At 41.2% G+C, this 22669-nt stretch overlaps 3 protein-coding genes across 4 annotated transcripts; 1 reads left to right on the forward strand and 2 right to left on the reverse strand.

Moving 5' to 3' along the window:
• Positions 1-4911: 4911 nt before the first annotated feature.
• LOC137914571 (C-reactive protein-like) lies at positions 4912-5990 on the forward strand. Its single transcript, XM_068758101.1, has 3 exons — positions 4912-4969; positions 5298-5400; positions 5477-5990. Exons 1-3 carry the CDS (start codon positions 4912-4914, stop codon positions 5988-5990), a joined length of 675 nt encoding a protein of 224 aa, XP_068614202.1.
• Positions 5991-9260: 3270 nt separating this feature from the next.
• LOC137911530 (phosphatidylinositol 4-phosphate 5-kinase type-1 alpha-like) lies at positions 9261-16670 on the reverse strand. The gene is made up of 16 exons (XM_068755913.1): positions 16625-16670; positions 15227-15265; positions 14116-14150; positions 13633-13725; positions 13306-13436; positions 13096-13213; positions 12319-12471; positions 11926-12225; positions 10876-11111; positions 10633-10716; positions 10473-10521; positions 10136-10220; positions 9855-10025; positions 9590-9722; positions 9444-9506; positions 9261-9357 (listed from the first exon to the last, which is right to left on the reverse strand). The coding sequence occupies exons 1-16, from the start codon at positions 16668-16670 to the stop codon at positions 9261-9263; spliced, it is 1833 nt and encodes a 610-aa protein (XP_068612014.1).
• A 636-nt stretch (positions 16671-17306) lies between these two features.
• On the reverse strand, positions 17307-22554 carry LOC137910480 (extracellular matrix protein 1-like). 2 transcript variants are annotated; one of them, XM_068754919.1, is made up of 9 exons: positions 22454-22554; positions 21682-21738; positions 21208-21276; positions 20776-21116; positions 19108-19313; positions 18619-18898; positions 18343-18533; positions 18065-18152; positions 17307-17916 (listed from the first exon to the last, which is right to left on the reverse strand). In XM_068754919.1, exons 1-9 carry the CDS (start codon positions 22521-22523, stop codon positions 17737-17739), a joined length of 1482 nt encoding a protein of 493 aa, XP_068611020.1. In that variant the 5' UTR covers positions 22524-22554; the 3' UTR covers positions 17307-17736. The 2 variants fall into 2 exon arrangements, with proteins under 2 accessions (XP_068611020.1, XP_068611028.1); XM_068754927.1 differs by lacking the exon at positions 21682-21738 and having other exon boundaries at positions 22454-22534.
• Between the last annotated feature and the right edge of the window lie 115 nt (positions 22555-22669).

Genomic DNA, 22669 nt, shown 5'->3' on the forward strand with positions numbered 1-22669 from the left:
GTCCCGCAGCCTTGTTGATGTTGATCCTCCTCAGGGCTGAGGAGACCTGGTGCAGCACCAGTACGAGTGGCTGATGCTGCACCTCAGGCTGAGGGACACTGAGGGAGATGTACAGACCTTCTGCTTCTCGGAGAGTCGAAGCGTGAGAAGAATCTGTTCAGGGTGTCAGGCAGAGTGGAGTCATTGCTGGCGTGCTGGTCCCTGCAATTGTAGTCCTTCACAGCTCTGATGCCTTTCCACATGTCACGTGGGTTATTGTTCTCAAAGTATAGTAATTACCCTCGCCAAAGGGGAGGTGAGGGTATTGCAATTGGGTTCGTTTGTCTGTCTGTTAGTTTTTTGTCTGTTTGTTTGTTTGTCTGTCTGCGCGCATAACTCAAAAACTAGTAACTCAATCGACTTGAAATTTTTACACAAGCAAAGTTTCGTCCGTGGCTCGGTCCTCCCCGAGAATGGCGTTGATCCGGATCTGGATCCAGATTCATTCATTCATTCATTGTCCCAACCGCTTAATCCGTTATCGGGTCGCGGGCCAAGCTGGGGCCAATCCCAGCAGTCAATGGGCGAGAGGCAGGGGACACCCTGGACAAGCCGCCAGTCCATCGCAGGGCAACACAGAGACGTATAACCAGCCACACACACACTCACAGCTACGGACAATTTAGTGTCACCAATCAGCCTAGGCTACATGTCTTTGTGGGAGGAAGCCGGAGAACCCGGAGAGAACCCACGCAGACACGGGGAGAACATGCGAACTCCTCACAGAATGGCCACAAGTCGGAGACGAACCCGCTACCATCTCGTTGTGAGGCAACAGTGCTTACCACTGCGCCACCGAGCCGCCCGGATCCAGATTCTAGAATTTTTTAAAGGATTTTTGACATTTTTCTTAATTTCTTCAAAACATATGGCGGTACAAATTTCGGCCAGATCCGGATCACAATCCGGATCTGAGAGCTAATTTTTGTTCTAAAATCGGCATTTTTCAGGAGTCCATCCAGACCTCAATTTTGGAGCTAGAGACATCAAATTTGGTCATAGTTCATTCTAGTTTCATATATGTTACAGTTGTAGTTGTATCTTTTCCCGTTCCGGAGCAGCAAGCTAGCGCAGGTTTGGCCCCTTTGATCCGGAAGCCCTGTTTACTGTCTCACAAGATCGAATAGTCTATTGGAGGCGAGGGTCTGCAATCTCTGATTGTCTTTTTCTAGTTGAAGCATGTAAGACAGCCTGCAATGTTAGCACACAAGCTGTATGAAACATTAATGTCGAAAAAAAATCAGATTAACAACCTATGGTCATCATGGACAGAATCTATATCATAACCTAAACATGACATATAAAAACTGAAAATGTTTATAGGTAACAGACTCCATAAAGTTTCAGACATCCTTCTCTCAGTATACAGTATACGTGCTATCGGTACATGATACAACTTCCATCATTTCAGCCAGTAGCAATCAACCATATTAATAAATATTCTTCCTAAAAAACGTACGGTGGCAGAATGTGGTTCACATTGCATTACTTCAAAGTCATTGTAATGTCTACACTGAGTGCACTGCGCTTTTAAACACACAGGGAAGATAGTTCAAGTTCTAGTACAGAATAATTTTGATGAAACTGATCTGCATCCAGTAATTAAAAATTAAACAGTAACAACACAACACTTAAAATGTAGGCGTTACCAAATTTAATCCTGATCCCCCCCCTCAATAAGGAATAATTTATTGGGGTGTTTTCTTTGGTGGCTAACACTCATCAACTTGACACATCATTTTGAAATATTACATTTTCTGTGTCAGTATAATACCAAGAATAATATCAAGCAAATCAACTTAACAGACAGGTCGTAAATAGGTAGACTACAAGTTACAGAATACATAACTTCATTTCAGAGGAATGTGGAGTTCAATCTTGAAATGCCTCAGGCCACAATATAAACCAATTTGTGTTCATTAATTCCAAAGAATCTTTACCGGGACTCGCTCAGTACAGCTTATCAGACACACAACTATTCAGTAAAACAAACTTCCAATTTAAAACCGGATTCTTAAAACACAGGTCAACACAATGTTATTTCCTTATGTAACTTATCAGTCAGGCAATGTCCAGGAGTGTCTTATTTCATACCTGTACGACTGCATCCTAAACATTTGCAGGAACGCTCAACTCTTTTCTTTGGTGCTGAAATTGTCTTATAATACAAAAGTCCTAAACTGTGCATTGATGAGAGCGAGAGGTTTTCCTTACTATCCTTCACAGCTCAAATGCCCCCTTTCCCTCTCTGCTGCATAGACCACATGTTCCTAACAACATGAACAGACATTAATTAGAATGAGATGCCTCAGAGATTAGTGATTCAGATTTCTTTATCAGAAATATTAGATTGGGGTTAAAAAAAAAAACACGTTCTCTCCGATCCACCAGTCACTTGTTAAAGAAAAACATGGAATAAGAAGAAGGGTGTCATTTCTGTTACCAGCAGAAATTATTATTAAAAGACGAGCTTCTTTACCGTCTGAAGTCTGGCGAGCCAATGAACTGCATGACGGAACGAATGACAAATGTGGAAAGAAGCTATGCTAAAACCCTGACAATGGCCGTCATAGACATATAGTATAAGTCATGACTTTAGCTGCGTTAATAAGGCCCGTTTCTCACAGAGCTGGAATTATTTACTCTTCTATTCGCTTTAAAAGTACTTCTAATATTTTATGTTTCGACATATTTGAGGTACGTGAGGAATATTTAAATGTCCACCCAATAGCCCTTTTGGTTTGGCTCGTGGATCCCAAATAGTTTTGGCCTGGTCTAAAGTATGGAACATCTTTGTACATGTGTGCCTTCTTAACACTGGATTTCTAGTTTTATTTAGTTTTCTTACTTGAGAAGTCGGTCCGGCTCGCTGCGGTGGTCCCGCTAACAGTGGTGGAGGGCCCAGCCAGCAGAGGTGGAGGCCCGGCTGGCACTGGCCCAGGGTTTAGTTCAACATCACCAGCCAAAAGCCAAAAGAGATTAAAAACACCCAGGAGTGGTTTGCCTGTAACAGCCTGTTCCTGCTCACCTGGGGGTGGCCTGGCATGGCCATAGTCCAACACCCTTGTGGTGATGACTCCATCTGGCTGGCTACAAGGTTAGAGTGTCCCTTTTTCTTGGACATGTTGAACTTAGCAGAAGATAGAGGCTTATCCAAGCAATAGAGGAATATGTTGATAGCACAATCCAAGGTCCTATTTGATATTTGGATGACTTTTTAAGCAAGCACACAGGACCTGCCAACCTTTGTGTCTGCACCATCTTGAATTCAATTCAAAATGATGTATCTTTATCCCTCATCCTTCCACCATATTAAGCACATTTCATATCAAAATGGTGTCAACTGATCCCAATATTGAACAGTAAGTGGGAGATGTGATAAGGAATGAAAACACTGTGCAGCTCACCTTCAAAATATCAATAAAATGATTTGAAAAGTGATGTGGAATTGGGTATAAAAGACAGGTAGTCTGATTTACTTGGAATCTCAGCAACAACAACAAAACTGTCCAGTGTTTCCTCAGGTAAAGATCCTCAGATTTCATCAATAGTATTCTGATCAGGTATAACACTGGATCTAATAGTATCAATGTTGTGCACAAAGTAGTCTGCCAATTCATCCTAGAGTGACAATTATTGATTGATCTTGTTAATTCATTAAACTCAGAGTTGATTAAAAAGTCGGTGCACCACATAATGTCATATCTGGACACCCAGTTCCAACTAACACTGATGCATAAGTGAGAAGTCGGTGCTCTTCTTAGGGCAAATGCAGAACATGTTAGGGCACCATGACACAATTAACCAACATCCATGCTGACCTAAAAAAATGTCACCTTCTGTTTGATTTATCCCAGGAAACATTCTTAAGTCCTCTGTGACGAAAGCAGATCCAGCAATAGTTTCATATAAAAGCTGAACAGACAAACTTCAAACAGGGCACCAAGGACAGGAGCCTCACAGCCAGACAAGGTAAGAGACGCTATAAACACGAAGAAATGTTTTGTCTTTCATATAGAATTTCTAAATATAATTACCTGTCTGTCTGTTAGCAAGACAACTCAAAAAGTTCTGGATGGATCTTGATGAAATTCAGGAAATGTTGGGAATGTTACCAGGAACAGATGATTGCATTTTGGTGATGATCCAGAAGAGATCCTGGTTTTTGGATCACTTTGAAATTTTTGTTAACATGGAGCTTCAAATATTGTTCCTGAATATCTCAGTTGATTTTTGTTTATAAAATGTTACACAATTATGTAAAGTGCTGACCTCTATCACTCCACCAAATGTCACCTGGATCTGATCCAGATTGCTGTTTGTTAGCAGAATTATGGGAAAATTGCAGGATGGATCTTGATGAAAAGAATTCTGAAGAAAAGTCTAACTTAGATCCCATTAAATTTTGAGGGCGATCTGGATACCCGTCTGGATGCAAGAAAAAATCTGGATATTCCCATTTACTTACAATGGAGGATTTTTCAAAAAAATTGCATTTTGTAAAATATAAATATTCCCTCAACAAAAATCACAGTCATAAAGGGGTCTGATATCCACTATCATGTAAAATGTGTTCTGGATCTGATCCAGAATAACGTTAGGAAAGAAAAATGACATTTTAACATTGAAAAGCCCATTTATGGATTCATAAATTAGTTAAAAATACACATCAACCTGATTCACTTTTACTTTTCACGGTTGATGTAGAAAAATACCAAGAAAAATATATAACTGGGGAAGCACGGTGGCGCAGTGGTCAGCACTGTTCAGCAAGCGGTTCAGAAGATGGTTGAATGAATGAATGAAATTATATAAACCTATTGAATTATTGCTCCAATTTGCAGTAAAATCATAATTTCTTAAAATTTGCAGATGGAGAAGCTTTTGCTTTTGATGGTGGTGTTTGCAGTATGTCATGCTGAACCCAAAGGTATGTCAACCATTCAATCCATAAAGATTTGTGTTCAAGATTGTGTTTACAAAATACCGCTCGGATGATTAACCATGACTGGAATACTTATTTGAGTTATTATTATTAATTACCATTACATGTAATGCGTGTGTGTGAATATGTCTTTATATATGTATGTATATATATGTATGTGTGTGCATGTATTTGGCATTGTTTTATTGTTTTTATTCTTTGTTGTTTACATGATTGAAATAAATAAATAGTCGTTTCAATCACACAACACTTTAGGAAATGTCATCAACATTCTTGCTCAGTCTCACTATATGTTGAATTACATTTTCCACAGATATGTCGGGCAAAGTCTTTGTCTTCCCCAAGGAGGCTATAACAGACTATGTGAAACTCCTGACTAACAAAAACAAATTCGATGCTGTGACCACGTGTCTCAGGTAATGAGAAAGCTTTGTTTGTGGTTATCTTGAAAATTGGATTGAAATGTTTCTCACAGCTGTCATACATGTTCAGATTCCAGACGGACCTTGGCAGGAGATACTCGATCATCTCTTTGGCAACTCAATCAAGCAGCAACGACTACTTGATCTTTAAGACCAATGTGGATGGCATCTTGATGCACGTTCGGAATCCTAGCACAGTCTTCCAGTCAATGCCATTGACTCCAAACGTTTGGCACTCTCTGTGTAGCACTTGGAGATCTGATTATGGAACGGCTCAACTGTGGCTGGATGACCAGACATCCATCATACGATACATCGCCAAAGGGCCCATCAGTGGAAAGCCGAGCACCATCCTGGGGCAAGAGCAGGATTCATATGGAGGGGGTTTTGATGTAGCGCAATCTTTCGTGGGTGTGATTACGGATGTCCATATGTGGGACCATATAATCGCCTCCGAAGAAATCAAATATTACATGAAACGCCGATACTTCAGTCCAGGCAACGTGTACAACTGGGGTAGCCTTGACTATGAAATAGTAGGCGATGTTCGGGTGGCCAGAGAGCGTGATGTTAAATGGATATAAAACACCAAATTAATCAGCCCCTCTGGTTCAAGCCTTCATTACATTAAGCATGTATGTTCTCTAGAGATCATTAAAGTCTCTTCAGACATTGATGGTAGTCCTTGTTTTATTTTTGTCTGAAAACACCTGAAAAAAAGGATCAAACCCAAGATTTATAAAATGTTTATAATCCTTTAAAACCAAACAGGAAAATATCACCATCACATAACTGAAACATGGATGGAGAGACAGGCAGCACACGTTGCATGAGAAGGCATTTTCCGTGATCCTATGTACATATGCACATTTTATACACAACAAAAATATAGTAATTGAAGCATACAAGACAGCCTGCAATGTTAGCACACAAGCTGTATGAAACATTCATGTAGAAAAAAAATGAGATTAACAACCTATGGTCATCATGGACAGAATCTATATCATAATCTAAACATGACATATAAAAACTGAAAATGTTTATAGGTAACAGACTCCATAAAGTTTCAGACATCCTTCTCTCAGTATACAGTATACGTGCTATCGGTACATGATACAACTTCCCTCATTTCAGCCTGTAGCAATCAACCACATTAATAAATATTCTTCCTAAAAAACGTACGGTGGCAGAATGCGGTTCACATTGCATTACTTCAAAGTCATTGTAATGTCTACACTGAGTGCACTGCGCTTTTAAACACACAGGGAAGATAGTTCAAGTTCTAGTACAGAATAATTTTGATGAAACTGATCTGCATCCAGTAATTAAAAATTAAACAGTAACAACACAACTAAAATGTAGGCGTTACCAAATTTAATCCTGATTCCCCCCCCCCCCCCCTCCCTCAATAAGGAATAATTTATTGGGGTGTTTTCTTTGGTGGCTAACACTCGTCAACTTGACACATCATTTTGAAATATTACATTTTCTGTGTCAGTATAATACCAAGAATAATATCAAGCAAATCAACTTAACAGACAGGTCGTAAATAGGTAGACTACAAGTTACAGAATACATAACTTCATTTCAGAGGAATGTGGAGTTCAATCTTGAAATTCCTCAGGCCACAATATAAGCATAAATTTGTGTTAACTAATTCCAATAAATCTTTACCGGGACTCGCTCAGTACAGCTTATCAGACACACAACTATTCAGTAAACAAACTTCCAGTTTAAAACTGGATTCTTAAAACACAGGTCAACACAATGTTATTTCCTTATGTAACTTATCAGTCAGGCAATGTCCAGGAGTGTCTTATTTCATACCTGTACTACTGCATCCTAAACTTTTGCAGGAACGCTCAACTCTTTTCTTTGGTGCTGAAATTGTCTTATAATACAAAAGTCCTAAACTGTGCATTGATGAGAGCGAGAGGTTTTCCTTACTATCCTTCACAGCTCAAATGCCCCCTTTCCCTCTCTGCTGCATAGACCACATGTTCCTAACAACATGAGCAGACATTCCTTAGAATGAGATGCCTCAGAGTTTAGTGATTCCGATTTCTGTATCAGAAATATTAGATTGGGGTAAAAAAATAAAAAAAATAAACTTACCTCAGTCACTTCTTAATGAAAAACATGGAATAAGAAGAAGGGTGTCATTTCTGTTACCAGCAGAAATTACTATTAAAAGACGAGCCTCTTTACAGTCTGAAGTCTGGCGAGCCGATGAACTGCATGACCAAACGAATGACAAATGTGGAAAGAAGCTATGCTAAAACCCTGACAATGGCCGTCATAGACATAATATAATTCATGACTGGAATTATTTACTCTTCTATTCGCTTTAAAAGTACTACTAATATTTTATGTATAGACACATATGGTCACATCAGGTGGTTTTCTGCATTGTCCATATGTGATTTGCCATGTTAATTAATACACGCCTTCTATTTGAGGTACATGAGGAACACTTACCATTGCTGAACCATTGTGGCTTCCAGCAGAACTTAAAACATTTGATTGAAAAACTTTGCAGCAAATACTTTACACCCACTAATCTATCGAAAGAAATGCGTACTAGACTACAGTCAACAGTGGCAGTTAACATGCCAATAACAAGTGTAGTGAGTCACAGAAATGCAAACTTACCGAGACAGTCAATAAAAAATGTTTCACTTCAACAAACGCAGTGTCCTTCGTGTGCTCTTAAACATGTCTGCATGTAATCACGCTGGATTTTTGCAACCTCACGTCTCTTTGCGCTGCCAAAATTGGACGATTGGCCGAATCTCCCTTGGGTGATGCGACTGCCTTCTTCATCCACTGGCAAATGAGGCTTTCTTCAATAAAAAAACTATGTCTCTTGTTTATGGTGTCATCGCAGCAGAAAGTCTTTGTTTAATGAACCTAATGTCAGCAGAGCCGCTGAAGGGCTTTTAAATCATCCGTCTTCTTTCCAGGTTTATGTCAAAGATACCTGGGCTCTGGGACATTTCGGGCAAAATGCATGTGCACTGTGACCGTTTGTGGCTCGGAGAGCCAACGGCTCACAGTTGTCTTGATCCTCACTCCACTGCTCTCTTCATCGACCAAACCTTCTCTGCATCTCGCTGCTTCATCCAGTTATCCCTTCATGTATTGTACGGGAGAGAAAACAACTAAAGAGGGTCCATCATGGATGAGCGACTTTCATTCTCTTTATCCTTACTACTACCAGCATTGTCTCGCCAAAAAAATGCCTCGTCTTCAAGACGCATTTGTCAGTTTCCTCCTGAGAAAAGAATTCAGATATTAAAAAAAGAACGGTCAAAGATACAAAATCCTAAGTACGGGTGGTCCTCGCTTAACGACGGACTTACGACAACCGTACCATCGTAGTACACAACCCCGCCGAACACGCGAAGTGTCACAGACAGCCTGGAACGGCATGGAGTATCAACTTTGACGCGGAGTGAGAGACGAAGAGGAGCACGGCACGGAGGTTTGGACGCAATGATAATTCAAACATTCAAACTTGTGGCACCGTCCTTTACTGATATTTTCTGTTTGGTAACGACGTGGCGTCTGAGAGGAAGCTCTTCTTAAAGGGGGAGTTGAATAAAACGACTATTTGTCACCTTTTGCTTCCTCCCCTTTCTGTGAATTGTCTTAATCTGACGTAACAATATGTACGTACTCACTCACGACTCCCGGTGCATTCCGCTCATCCTAACAGCGATTCCTTGGCGCTAAACACACTTTTATATTTTGGAAAGTCCGTTGTGACTCCGAATCGTTGTTAAACAAGTACGTGGTTAAGTGAGGACCACCTGTAGCTGCAAACATAACTTCCTGGCAGTTATTGCTTACAATCAAATGTTTGTCTCTGGGTTTATATCCGAGAGTGAAACTACATCTTCATTTCCAGAGAGATTTGCAGAGTTATCCAAAACTCTTTCTGCCTCAAAACTGAAAGAGAGAGTAATCGCCAATCATTACAGCACAATTTAGTCTATGCATGGTCTAATCTAATCAATGATCACTGCATTCTGTACCTGTGAGAAGAACCATGGTCAAGTTCTGTGTTTGCTGGTTTGTGGACCTCCACCCCTACAGACCTATAAAGAATATTCAGCAAAGTCACAAAGTGAGACGGAAGACTGAATAAAGGTTATGCATTATCATCTTGGTTGAGCCTTACCGCATGGGAGGAGAGTTTGAGCCCCCTCCAGTGCTGCCTAGTGATGAGCTGGACAGGTTGGTCTGATAGTCAGCAGAGTTTTCTACCAAAGGAGGGGTCCTTGGAACAAGATCTGGTCTGTCGGTCTGCATCCCTGAAAACAGAAAATCAATAAATGACTGCACGCACCAACACCGGTTCAGCCTGAGCACAGCTATGAGTAAAACGGTGGACAACAAGCTACTTAATCTTCTTCGCGCTTTGCCTGTGACATCTGGTTTCTTACCACTGTCTGCCTCGGACTCTGTGCTTTTAAAGTGGCTGTGGTAGAAAACTCTAGAGTCGATGCTAGACTGCCCTGTTGCCTGGGAGAGCGGAGTGGGAGCTCCCAGAGTGGGGGCCCTCTTGAGACCTGCCTGACCCCCACCACGACTTTTCTTGGACGGTGATGGCTTTACTGATGAAGATGGAGGAAATCAGAGTGAGTACGATGAACTGAGGCACCTACACGTTTCCCTGGTGGAATTCCAATTGATCCAGCAACAAATAAAAGGTATGCGCGCTTACATGGAATTTTCTTGAACACCGTGTTGCACATGAATTGCTGGAAACGATCTGCGTAGAAGCCCGGTCTGTGAACTGAAACTGTGTCCTAAAGGGGCAAATCAGCAAGAGAGCTATTAGGCGCCAATACATAACCCACAATGTAAAAAAAATTAACACCCCCCTTCTCTTTTTAAGTTCCTTAACAGTTGTAATTTGCACATCGCATATTTTAATGAAACTAGTTATTCATTCAAAAGCCTCCAACTCTGGGTAGGTGGTTCAGATCAAAGTAACATCCACATGGATGGCAGGACCCAAGGTTTCCTAGCAGAACATCACAACGTGTGGACGTTCTTACCCCATCATGGACCAGCGCCTTCCAGGAGTGTTCCAACTTCTTAATAAACCTACATAAAAACACAGAACAAAATTAGCTTATGAGTAACCATAGTGAGACGTTCCCCAACGAGAAACGATGCTTCTACAAAGACGTCATGTGGCTGTTCTGAGATGCTGACCTATAGGACTGGAGAATGTCAATGACGCCGACGTAGACCAGCAATCTCTCTCCTTTAGAATTACGACAGGGAATACCGCCCATGCTATAAAGACAAGGGAAGAGAAACAACAACCAGTCATCTCAACACAACTTTATTTATAAAGCAACCATAGCTGCCATTAAAACATTAATCTAGCCGTCATGCCCCAGTCACAAACAAAGACAGGCTCAAATTTAGGTCTGCTTCTCCTGCATGTCTTACTGGTCCTCTGAATCCAAAGCTCCCTTCCCCCGAGCTTCTCCCTGAATGGACTCCATTGCTGTACAGTACAGACTTTTCTGTGCTTGCGGCCGGCGCTGATCTGGGGTCACCGCTCCGTCCGAACCACCACTGTCGCCTGAATTGGCCCCGGCACGCTCCCTCTCTCGACTGGCCTGATCCATGTTGTGGATGCCCAGTAAAAGACTGTAATCCATGATCTTGAAACTCTGCAGGAGCTGAATGAAAAAAAACAAGTATCGTAAATAACACTGCACGACTGTGAATACAAAAACTCAACCTACACATATTTAATATATGAACTACCACAGACTGATGGTAGCATCGGCTCGCTGATTGGATGGTTGGTGACAGAAGGAAAACAGAACTTTGACTGGACAACTGAAGAACTCCAAAAGCTTTGCATTTAAAATACTCACAGCCACACAAACTCTGCACAGAAAGTAATCCAACCTTCTTACTGTGAGGCAACAGCGCTCCCCACTGCACCACCCACACCAGCGGCCAATGAGATGATAACCAATTACAAAAAAATATCCTAAGTAAGCTGGGCAACTTAGTTACGAGGAAGTAATATTTCACGGTATATAATTTTTATACTGTGGCATGCTGTGAAACCAGTAACCACTGAAAGCCGAGTTCAAATCCTTCAAAGAAGAAGCAAAACTCCAACGTTCGCTCTTGGTTTTACCGCAGATTAACGCAAAACAGCTTCATCAAAAGCTGCAACCCGGGCAGGGAGGTGGTTTATGTTTTATTCTCTTAGCCTTCCATGTGCATCAAGCAGCATAAAAGTAGTATTATAACGAGTTTGAGTTACACGCACAATACGTCAACTCGTAACATTCTAATAGCGCACGCACACAATCTCAAGGTTGAAATTCCACACAATTCAGCCTTCCTATACAACAAATGATATCCTCCCATGTTAATTGAAGGTCATCGGTCGCTTCCATCATTTTAAAATGTGTTCATTTTCAGTAACAGGACAGTCATCTCCGCTCGAAGCTAATGAGCGTCTCTGGGACTCACCAAGCAGTCTCTCTGTATAGTCTTGCACATGGCATTGTAGTTGTCCGCTTCCAGCAGCAGGCCATCTGGCAAATCCTGGAAAAAGTCCAGGTCTTTGTGGGTGGGGACAGCCTTTTCCCTTTCCTTGGGCGAAGCTCGTCTTTTATAGGTGGAGCCCTTCAGATCGTACTTGATGTGCATGGGGACGATCCGAGGCAGAAGATTATTCATTACTACAATACGGATATTTTTGCCACCTGCCTGAACGCAGTACAGTCCGTAGAATTTGGGTAGAAGGGTGCGCTTGTTTTGGTTGATATTCTGGAAGGGAGAAAGAATGAGGGGAAAACAGATCATCACGATGGCTAGTCTAAAGGTAATTCATTACTCCTTCGTGTTCAGTAGTCGACTCACCATGAAGTATCCAGGTAGCAGCTTCTGGAGGAACTCTGCCTCTTTGTGTTGAACAGTCTTGATGATGAACTCATCATCACTTGATACATAGAAGATGGACCCACTGGCTCCGGGATTCGAGAGCTCAATCAGTGGCTCGTTGCACAGGGAATACTTCGAGAGGTAGAAGGTGTTAACATGAATATCCCACTGGCATTCATTTCATCACATTCATTCAATTCTCTACTGTGCTGCATGTGCAACAGACTAGTTGAGAGGTGCTAATTAACTGTACATTCTGCAGCCTTCAGTAATGTTAAGCCTGGCGCACGACCATCCCGGTTTTTGTGTCAGGTCGGTGATAGTCTCCTCGATCGCATGGAACAAAGTATACGAATAACTGGGGCCTCGCAAAGCTCAGCAGCGTCAAAGGGAGGGTGCTAACGTGACAGTCAAAAAAACGATAAAGGAAATACAATACAAAGTATCTGACCTAAAGTGGTGGTGAGGCATGTGACAGCTGCACAGGGCCATCAAGTAATGGTTGCATTAAACATTTTTTAAATAAACATTAATAGGAGTCAGCTCAAACACTTCATGTCTCGCTATTCCTCTGACTGGACTTCAGAAAACAGGAAAGAGTCACAATTTAGTTGAGATTTTGGAACCCCTAAACATGAATATAGGTTAAAAGCATCGAACTAAACATGTATACAAAACAAGTGTGTAGGAATAGTGGCAAAGACAGCAGTCAGTACTTGCTAGCATTCAGCAGAGTGTTTGGTGTCCAGTACTGACCAGATAATCGTCTGGCCGAATACCAAAGAGTTCCCTGAAGTAGCGGAACGCAATAGGAGCGTAAGTCTTAAAGCGAAAGTCACTGTAGTGATGAGCTGGAGTCAGGTTACTGCCTTCACTGAATACACAAACAACATGAGAGCCAGAGACAGAAAGGTTATTTCAATTACAAGAAATGAAACCCCCGTAACTTTAACTTCTGTTACCAACCTGGGGAAGAAGATGCTTTCGACCACCACAAAGTCCTGCATGAGAACGTCTCTCTCTGCCTTCTGGCTTAAGCTGCCGACTGTGTGAGTGATGCCTAACTGGATGGCCCCCTTCAGGGCCGATGACGTGGTCTGCAGAGGTGAGAGAGAACCACAACGTAAGAGCTGGAACTAAAACTATTTGACCCCAGTGATTTCTGCTCATTTCACTCATCCAGCAGGAGGAAAACCCAACCAATTCTAGAAACGCCAAACTTCTTTCTCAACAATTCACCACCGATGCTGCTCAGTTGGGGGTGTCAAAAACCACCACCCACACTATTCTGACCTTTTTATAGGTGGTCTCTCCCGTGGTGGTCTCAACACCCCGGTGTCCGATGGTCTTCTTCATACTTTGAGTTGTTCCTGAAGAGCCGGGCATCTGAGAAAAGATGGCAAATAAACATATTTAAATGGGACCAAGTGTGTGTGTGTGTTTACGCATTTCAAGCTACATATTGCAAAAATTCTTTTTTTTTTATTTGATTTTGAGTCTATGGAATAATTATTTCTAATAATCTACACAGAAACATACCAGCTGTTTATTCACCTGTTATTGTCTGTGTAAAAAAAAGTGCTAGCTTCATTATTCTGAGGGGAGGATGAATCGAGCTGCTGAGGGTTGCCTGAACGCAGGCTTCGATCTCTAAACCCGTTATACCCCTTCCGCATCAATGTTGCATGGATCAATATTAACATTCCCGGTACTTTGGGCTGTTCATGACAGAAAGAGTTTCCACTGATGCAGGGGGATGATTTCTGAGATCCTCACCTCAGCAGGGGCCATCTTTCGTATGCCGCTGGTCCCTGATGAGAAAAACAAGTCAGACCGTGACTTATAGCGCGAGAAGGATGCTGAGAATCACACATCACTGCTTTTGTTGTTCATTGTCGACCTCGTGATGCTGTTTAAGTGCTTGTTAATGCAGTTTGCTTGAATTTTTAATTGGCTGTTTATAAACCCGCCAGTGATTAATTAGCAGCCTATTTCTAGCACTGGCTGAAGACCATAAAGCCAACGATGAGGCCAGACCTCGATGTGGCCACGCAGTCAGTAACAAGCGAGTACGATACACAAGCTCGAGCTGAACTAGAGCCGCTTCTCCCCAGAGACAGCTGCTCTACATTCAGCTGCTATCCGGGGATATTGTTTACATATCAAAAACTCCATATATTCCAGTACTAGCTGTAACGGTCCACTTAGTGTCGAGAGTAATTTTTTCCTACATTACGATTGATTACATATTTTGGTAAATTAAGTGAAGTGCCTGGAGGTATATTCAGCAAAGGAGGGGTAAAGCTATTCTGACATTTTGAGACATAACCAAGTACCGGTAAGCATGTCTTTTTTTTTATCACATACTTAGCAGGCCTCTGACATATGGCTCTATCCCAGGTAAACACGGTAATAACAGAACACAGTGGCTTTCTTAGCAAGGCACACCACTGAAATAAAACAAATTCTGAACAGGATTTCATGTGGCCTTACATAAACTTTCCATTTAAATCTGCTATCTCGCCCACTCTGTTAGCACCTCTAGCACGTAACCAATGGTAACAACTATACTTCAATGCTTCAGTGCCAGAGGTTAAGAAATAGAGCGAGATGCTGAGACCATTCACCTGCAATAAAACTTTTTATATTAATCAATACCCTGCAAATGCAATACGAGCAAAGGGCAGTTCGAGGAGACACTTCAAATCAGGACGTGGTTAATAACAAGGAGTCGCTTCGCAGTCAACAGGGACACATGGCAACCCTCCAGGAAACAATGTGCACCATTCTGCCCACATTCCCTCTCATTATGTAAAACAGCACACTATTACATCACGACTCATGCAGCGTCACACAGAGGCGCTCTCACGCACACCCATGCGAGTACCTCGCTGCAAAGCCCTTCTCCAGAACTGAGTCCTAATATCTGTGGAGTAGGACACGGTCAGCCCAAACAGTCTGCCTCAACAAAGGAGCAACACTGAACAAACACAAAAATTACTACTACAAATGGAGGGGGGGGGGGGGGGGGGGTTATTGAGAACTGAATGATAAATCAATGTGTCAGTTCAGTCAGAAAGTTAATTCTTTTTTATGATTGAATAATTGATTACCATTAGATTTAAAGCAAAAAAACAACGACAACCAAACTCTAAAGATTCTTCAAATTGTATGCCGATTTGCTAATAGCCTTCGATTGACTGTGAAAATAACCACTAATTTGCAGTCTTAATTTAATCACAGAGCATTTTCTCATAAATCAAAAGTAGAATTAGATGAAGTCACATATTGCGAAGCACATTCATGATAGGAATTACACTTAATGTCTTAACCTTGCTAGTGTCAAGCCATCTGTTCCTCTCTGAATACTAAACAACTCAATGCCAGCCCGGGTCACATGTAGCCTGCAGCAGGCAATAATATGAAGGGCACTCTCTCCTGACGTCATTTCCTGCCTATGAAGACTCCATAAATATACTGGTTCTTGTCCCAATTAGGAAACCAGGTCAATAAGGGCTAGTGCGGATTACACATTATGCTACTGTCAGTCAAGTGTCTGTGTGTGTTGAACGGGGATAGGAGAAAAAAAAAACCGAAGGCTTTGTTGTATATCAGTATAGGCATAAAATAAAACGTGTCGATGGACAAAATAACATTGCCAATCAATCATGAAACGATCAATAGCAGACTAGATTTAAGGGCACCGTTAGTAAATGGAAATTTGGTTTGCCTACTACTGTAGAGGAAGGCTAGGTGATACTATATATATATACTCATCTGAAACAGCAGCCAATTAGCACAACCGATTCATACACTAAACAACAGACTAATATTTATAGAACGAATTCTCCATCTCTCTCTTTCATATCGCTTTCTCTCGAATCTATCTTTATGCATCACAGACTGAAGTAACTCCCGCTGCATCCCGCTAACTCGTTAGCATAAAATATGATCACAATTACCGGCTTCATCACAAATCCAATACCAGCCGCCGGGGTACTTTCTTCCCGCTGTATGTCATGTAATTCAGCCTAGTTATTAACCTATTTGATCATTTAAATCCGATTAACAAAAACACTCAGTAAAGTGAATATATTGGCATCTAAATGCGCTAGCTATTACTTGGTTCATTTGTTAGGCTGAGAGCTAACTAGCTTAACTGGCTAACCGAGACTCGATGGAACCATGGACACTTAAAAAAATAAAAAATTAAATTGCGTTAGAATGTTGCACAGTTATTTTGGTGGGCTCGTATTAAGACAACGCGTTATGAGGCTCCAGATACCTGTCGGGGCTGTTGATCCCGAATCTGCTGTTCCAGCAGTCGCCATTACGATTTGAGAGTTCTCATCACAGACAGCGCCGCTAGTTGTTCATCTCGCAACGGCACCACAGCGCCCCTAGTGGACTGACGTGGAACAGGTTCAGCATCAGTGCCATCATCGTATGACACGAAAATAATTTTCATGTGAATCAATTTTAAATGTATAGAACAACAGAGGTAATCCTTCCAATTTCACCGTAAGGCGTTTTAAGTCTTAATAATGTAACTTTGAACTTTGTAAGAATTTCGAAGATTTAAATGACTTTATAATTGTGTACAGAGAATATTAGTAAAAACTGAAGATGCAGTGTGTTATGTTTCAGATATGTAAATATGAAAGACACTCCCTTGTGATTCAAGGGATTGTATTCAAGTGTTACAGCAAACCAAGGCTAGAAATAAAATAACATATTGAGTTAACAATATTAAAATGGGTTTTAAGAAAGAATATTTACAAAATTCACAGAGAAATCTTAAGTAAATTATGGTTAAATAAACACTCTGCAGAAGTCAGTGATATTTTAACTTCTGTTAAATTGCATAATATTTTATGTATAACATTTCTAGTTGCCAAAAAAGCATAATCAGCTACTCGGCACACAAATGGTTAAGCCTTGCAGTAAAGAAAAACACAAGAAAAGGCTACATTGACAGATGTTTTAATTATTTCTTACACATATAATCTCAACCACAAACCCATACACCAAAAAATAAGTGATCTTGCACCTTCAAAAGAATCCCAAAGTTTTATAATCCAATATGTAAAGAGAAATCTATAAAAAATAGAAGTATACTAAAACAACTGTGTGTAACAAACTAAGCATTTTATTATATGTGTGTGTTTCTTCATAAATGTCCTGTGATAGCAATGCTTTTTATGTGATATATGCAAATAATGCTAGCAGTAGATGAAGCGAGACTATGTCCAAAGTTTGATAAATCTTTCAAGGCACTAGATAGGATTGTTCCACTGTCACTGCTCCTGTTAAGTGAATGGAGTTCACCTCTGTTTTTTACCAATCTATCATAGTGGCCCAAACTCCCTACAGTAGGCTGGAAAAGGTCCTAAGGACTTAGGTGAGAGGACATATTTTCTTTTTCTTTTGGTGTAAGAATTTGGTCGCCTTGGTGACAGCATCAATTAGTGTTTTGGACATACACTGCTGAAAATCCATTGATGATGAGCGGCAACATCGGCGAATGGTTGGAGAAGCCTTCCTTGATGAACACATGCTCGTTGACATGATCTTAATCTGAATTAATGGGGAAGAAGGCCAGAAGGAACAGTAAATAAATAATAATCTGAACCTTCATTTTTCAAACCATGTAATTTAGATTTTTTTTTTTCCAGCCCAAACTTTGTCTTCTGATTTATTAGTCTGATTTCCTTCTTTAACTCACCCTTTGCTGAAAACAACTGGTCTTGTCTTCTTCAGAGAGGGGGCAGCATTCGCTCACAAGTTTCTTGACAGGCATTCCAACAGGGAACCTACAACCACAATCATGTGTGAGCCTGTCTGTGACCTCATATTCTCATACCGTGCACACATGTTTTGATATTTCAGCACATGAGTCTTCTAGAAATGAATTCCTTTTCAGCAACTGAAGATGAAAAAATGTTATTTTTAAAACAAAAGAAATTGAAAGAAAACAGAAGTATACTTAGAGCACTATCTTACTTCTGCTTGATGATCTTGTGAGTGTCACAGATTTTGCTTAGGGAGAGCTCCTCAGGGGCAGAAGTCATATTATAATGTGGGTCCGGAGAAATATTTTGGAAACAGTTGAATCGATCATTTTCAGAACAACACTGGAAATCCACCTGTTGACCCTTCTCAGGCACACAAAACTTGTTAAGCTCCTCTCGCCACTGAAACAGAAAAAAGGACGGTCAGAGAAAGGGGCTAAAACTATATATAAGAGTAATACTCATATTTGTATGCTTGTATGCTTACTTTCCTATCAGCACAGGTGAGCCTATTCTTCTTTTTGCAGCACAGTTTGAATTTCTTTTCCATACGATTAATGGTCTTTGCCTGACGAGCCAGCAATTCATAGCCTGAACCTGGCAAACACTTTACAGTATAGAGAGGTCGTTGCTTCTGGTTGTGGCACAATGATTTAATGACATCAGCAGTGGGCTGTCCTGGAGGGAACCTGATGCTTATTGTCTCAGAACCCGATAGCTTCTTCACCTTCTTTCCTCCTCTTCCACTCTGCTGAACAGTCGATGTCCTGTAAAATATGAGGCAATGTCATTCAAAAGAACAGATGCTCTCCTTTGTCTTATGAGGACAGGATTTGGTGTTTCTCAGTATTCGCCCTATTCATCAAATCCAATGAAAAGATCAAAAGCTATACAAGGCAGTTAAATATAAATCATGTGAAGAAAAAAAAAAATCAACATTTATATTGCAGTTCCTTTGATTTACTCCACCTAATACCTCTGGCAAGTGCTGGGGTCAAAGCTGAAGCCATCACTAACAGGACGCTCTGGAATCGGCAGCTCCTCTGTTGGCATGTAGCTCGGGTTCGGAGCATCATTGTGGAAGCAGTTTAGCCTGGCGTTGCCTGTTTTTTTGCAGCATTCATAAATCCTATCCTTCACTGAGGTGTCGTCCTCACAGAAGGATTTGACAGAGAGCTCCCACTGCAGTAAACACGGACAAACTATCATCAGGGTGATTTAAATCCTTGGACATTGACAGAATGTCTGCCTGCCCGAGACCGTATGAGTCAATGGGCCACATGTAATAATCTGAAGCATCTAAAGTTGTACACAACTAAAACTGGAAAAACAAACATGAGTGGAAGAGCAGAGCAGCGCTTTATTCACTGACAGATTCCAGACGGTGTTGTTGCCTGCCTTCAGACAAGCCTGCTGCTCATGCCAAGACCTGTCTGTTATGTCGGGCTGGGCTGCATGTAATGAGCTTATTAACTGAAAGCACTCAAGGCTTTCAAGCGTGGTTTCCAAACTTGGTGAACCGTAGTCTCTAAAGTGCAAATACTGCTTCGTGCCCTAATTATGTTCAGCACAAAAGGCACAAAAAAGACTTAATGAGTAAGAACTACTACATTACAGCTTTGATAATTAAAAGAATTTAAATACAGTGGAACCTCGGATCTCAAACATAATTTGTTCTGTAATACTGTTTAGATTAATCTGTCCATACATACCAGATACTTGTCCATTTACATGCCTATATTTATATTAATATGCAACTACTTGTATCTAAACAGACAACACACAAAAGTGTGAATAGTACGAAAAAGAAAAGCATAATAAATGTTAATTTTAACCCAATTCTGTATTATTTACGTAACGTTTAGGCTGCGGTGTCGGGAGGGACAGGAGGGAGGCAGAAGTGGTATTCCTTTATAAAGGGAGTCCCCCTCCATAAAATGACTGGGTAACTGTCCTTCTGGGTTCTATTTTCCCTTCTCTTAAGCTCAGTTGTCTTAAGAAAAGTCGAAAAGGACACTTTCGCCACATCGTTACTGCGCTGCAAGATCCGAGACATCGTTTTCATATTTGCCGATTATTTCCTTCTTTAATTCAACAGTTGTTCTCACTACATTCCTCTTTTATTTTCCAGTAGTATTACTGTTGCCTTTCTTTGGATCCATGACTAAGCGCTCAAAAGAATAAATGCAAAAAAAAAACACGCACACAAAGCGAAACATTTGCACAGTCTTTCTGCGATGGCAGGTCGACTCCAACCGAACCTACTGAGGTAGACCTTCGTTCGCCTCGGCTCCACTCCTGTGTTCGAACGCCGAAAATCCGTTTGAGAACCGAGGTTCCACTGTATTAAGATGCAGACACTGGCACCGACATCTGTTAGAGAGCTCACTATATGAAGTTAGGAATGCATAACATTGTTATTACGTAAGAGGAAGTCATATTGTTTGGGATCAGAGTTTATCTCCACTGCTTATATGATTAGGTTTTTCCATCATGATTCATTAATTCTTCAGAAAGTAATTCCAATCAGATAAATATTGAAAGAAAAACAACAATAGAGGAATTAACAAAGAGGAACAGAAATTGTGCAAGATGATAGGCTATTCCTCATTTTCTTTTTGTGTGAGCTGTTGTGAAAACTCACCGCCTGTATGGCGCAACACCGCGTTGCTTCCCTCCCCCATGTGTCATTCCCCTGGCAGCATGTATTAAACCAGGACTCTGCCTTATTGATAGCACTCGCCCTTCGCTTCAGTTGACCAAAACCTGAATCAGGAAAATAAGAGTCCGGATAGTGCGGACGACGGGCAGCATGGAGACAGATGGCTTGGAGATTGTCCGATGACGGCTGGGCGAGGGGAAACTGCACACGGTAGTTCAGCATCGGAGGACCGCCAAAGGAACGGGGCCTAACACCCCTATTTCCCTCACTCAGGGTATCATGCTGCTCCGATGAAGGGATCATCATCTGTTCTATGGGGAACTCTAAGAAGGAAAAAAAAAGAAATGAATTATTACTGAGCAGCCGCAGTGACAAACGGTTCACAACAAGGAGTAAAAAAGGAATAAACCGTGCCTCCAGCATCGAAGACATCTGAGAGGTCAAACTCTTCCTGCATCATCACTGAGTCTGGTTGTTGCATCTCTGAAATAGACAGATATCCAAAACAACTACTTGAAATAGAAAAATCTACTCTTAAATACTTCCATTCATTTTTTTTAAAAATCTATGCATACTGTATGGTTACCCAAACCTGAGCTAAATATAAAGGGGTTCGATATGGATTACACATGCTGTGAGAATAGAAAACATGTTCCTCTCACATAAGAGAAAACTACAAGGTGTAAAAATAAAAAAAAATAAAAAACTGTAGCAATCTTTGAGATGAGTAAACAGAGTTTTTGAGTACAGTTATTAGAGTATTAGTACATCTCAAATGCATATCCTAACCCTGACATAGGCTCAAGCCTGGCCAAATGCCACTTTGAATAACTGGGATCTCTAATTGGTATTTGCAGAGATACTGCACTAACATGTGAAAACACGCACCTTGCATGATTTTTTCAAGGTCAAAGGTGACATCACGCTGCTCAGGGATGTGCTCGTCTATAAAATGTTTTCCATAAAGACAGAGAGGCAGATGTTACAAAAGATATTGGACGTCTTCATGGCTCAAATAACAGCATCCCTCACAGAAAATTCTGATTCATCGTATTCCTTTATGGATTTTAGCTTCCTGTTGTCAACTTTGAACATTTTGCATAATAGGCGGAGGTTATGTGATCGCCTGTAAAGAGGAATAAACCGTGCCTCCAGTATCGAAGACATCTGAGAGGTCAAACTCTTCCTGCATCATCACTGAGTCTGGTTGTTGCATCTCCGAAATAGACAGATATCTAAAACAACTACTTTAAATAGAACATTCTACTCTTATATATAGGTTACCCAAACCTGAGCTAGATATATATGGATTACACATGCTATGAAAACTACAAGATATATAAAAATAAAATTAAAAAAACTGTAGCAATCTTTGAGATGAGTAAACCTACTTTCCTGAGTAAAGTCATTAGAGTATTAGTACATCTCAAATGCATATCCTAACCCTGAGATAGGCTCAAGCCTGGCCAAATGCCAGTCTTGGAAATAGAAGAATCCTCTGAAGCCCTTTTTGTCTTCCAGGATTCATGTTTGTAGAGAGACGCGCTTATAATAAACTCAGACGAGCAAACATGGAGCCTGACGCAAAGACGCAAAGACGCAAAGACAGCCATAATTTCTGGAAGGAGAACAACAACAACGAGAAGGTAACTCCACCAACCCTGAGACGCTGAGCTCAGTACAACCAACGCGAAAGCGATGGAGCAGACCAGAGCCCGAGGGGAACCCATCGTCGGTCGGTCCTCGTTGGCAGCGTTTGTCCCGCTGCCGCTGAGCGTCCTGGGGGAGAGAGAGAGAGAGAGAGAGAGAGAGAGAGAGAGAGAGAGAGAGAGCACCGCCCAGTAAGACGCTGTGCTGGGACGGGTCCGTTGACTGG

Source organism: Brachionichthys hirsutus, chromosome 3, assembly GCF_040956055.1.
Source record: "Brachionichthys hirsutus isolate HB-005 chromosome 3, CSIRO-AGI_Bhir_v1, whole genome shotgun sequence".
Classification (NCBI taxonomy): Eukaryota; Metazoa; Chordata; class Actinopteri; order Lophiiformes; family Brachionichthyidae; genus Brachionichthys; species Brachionichthys hirsutus.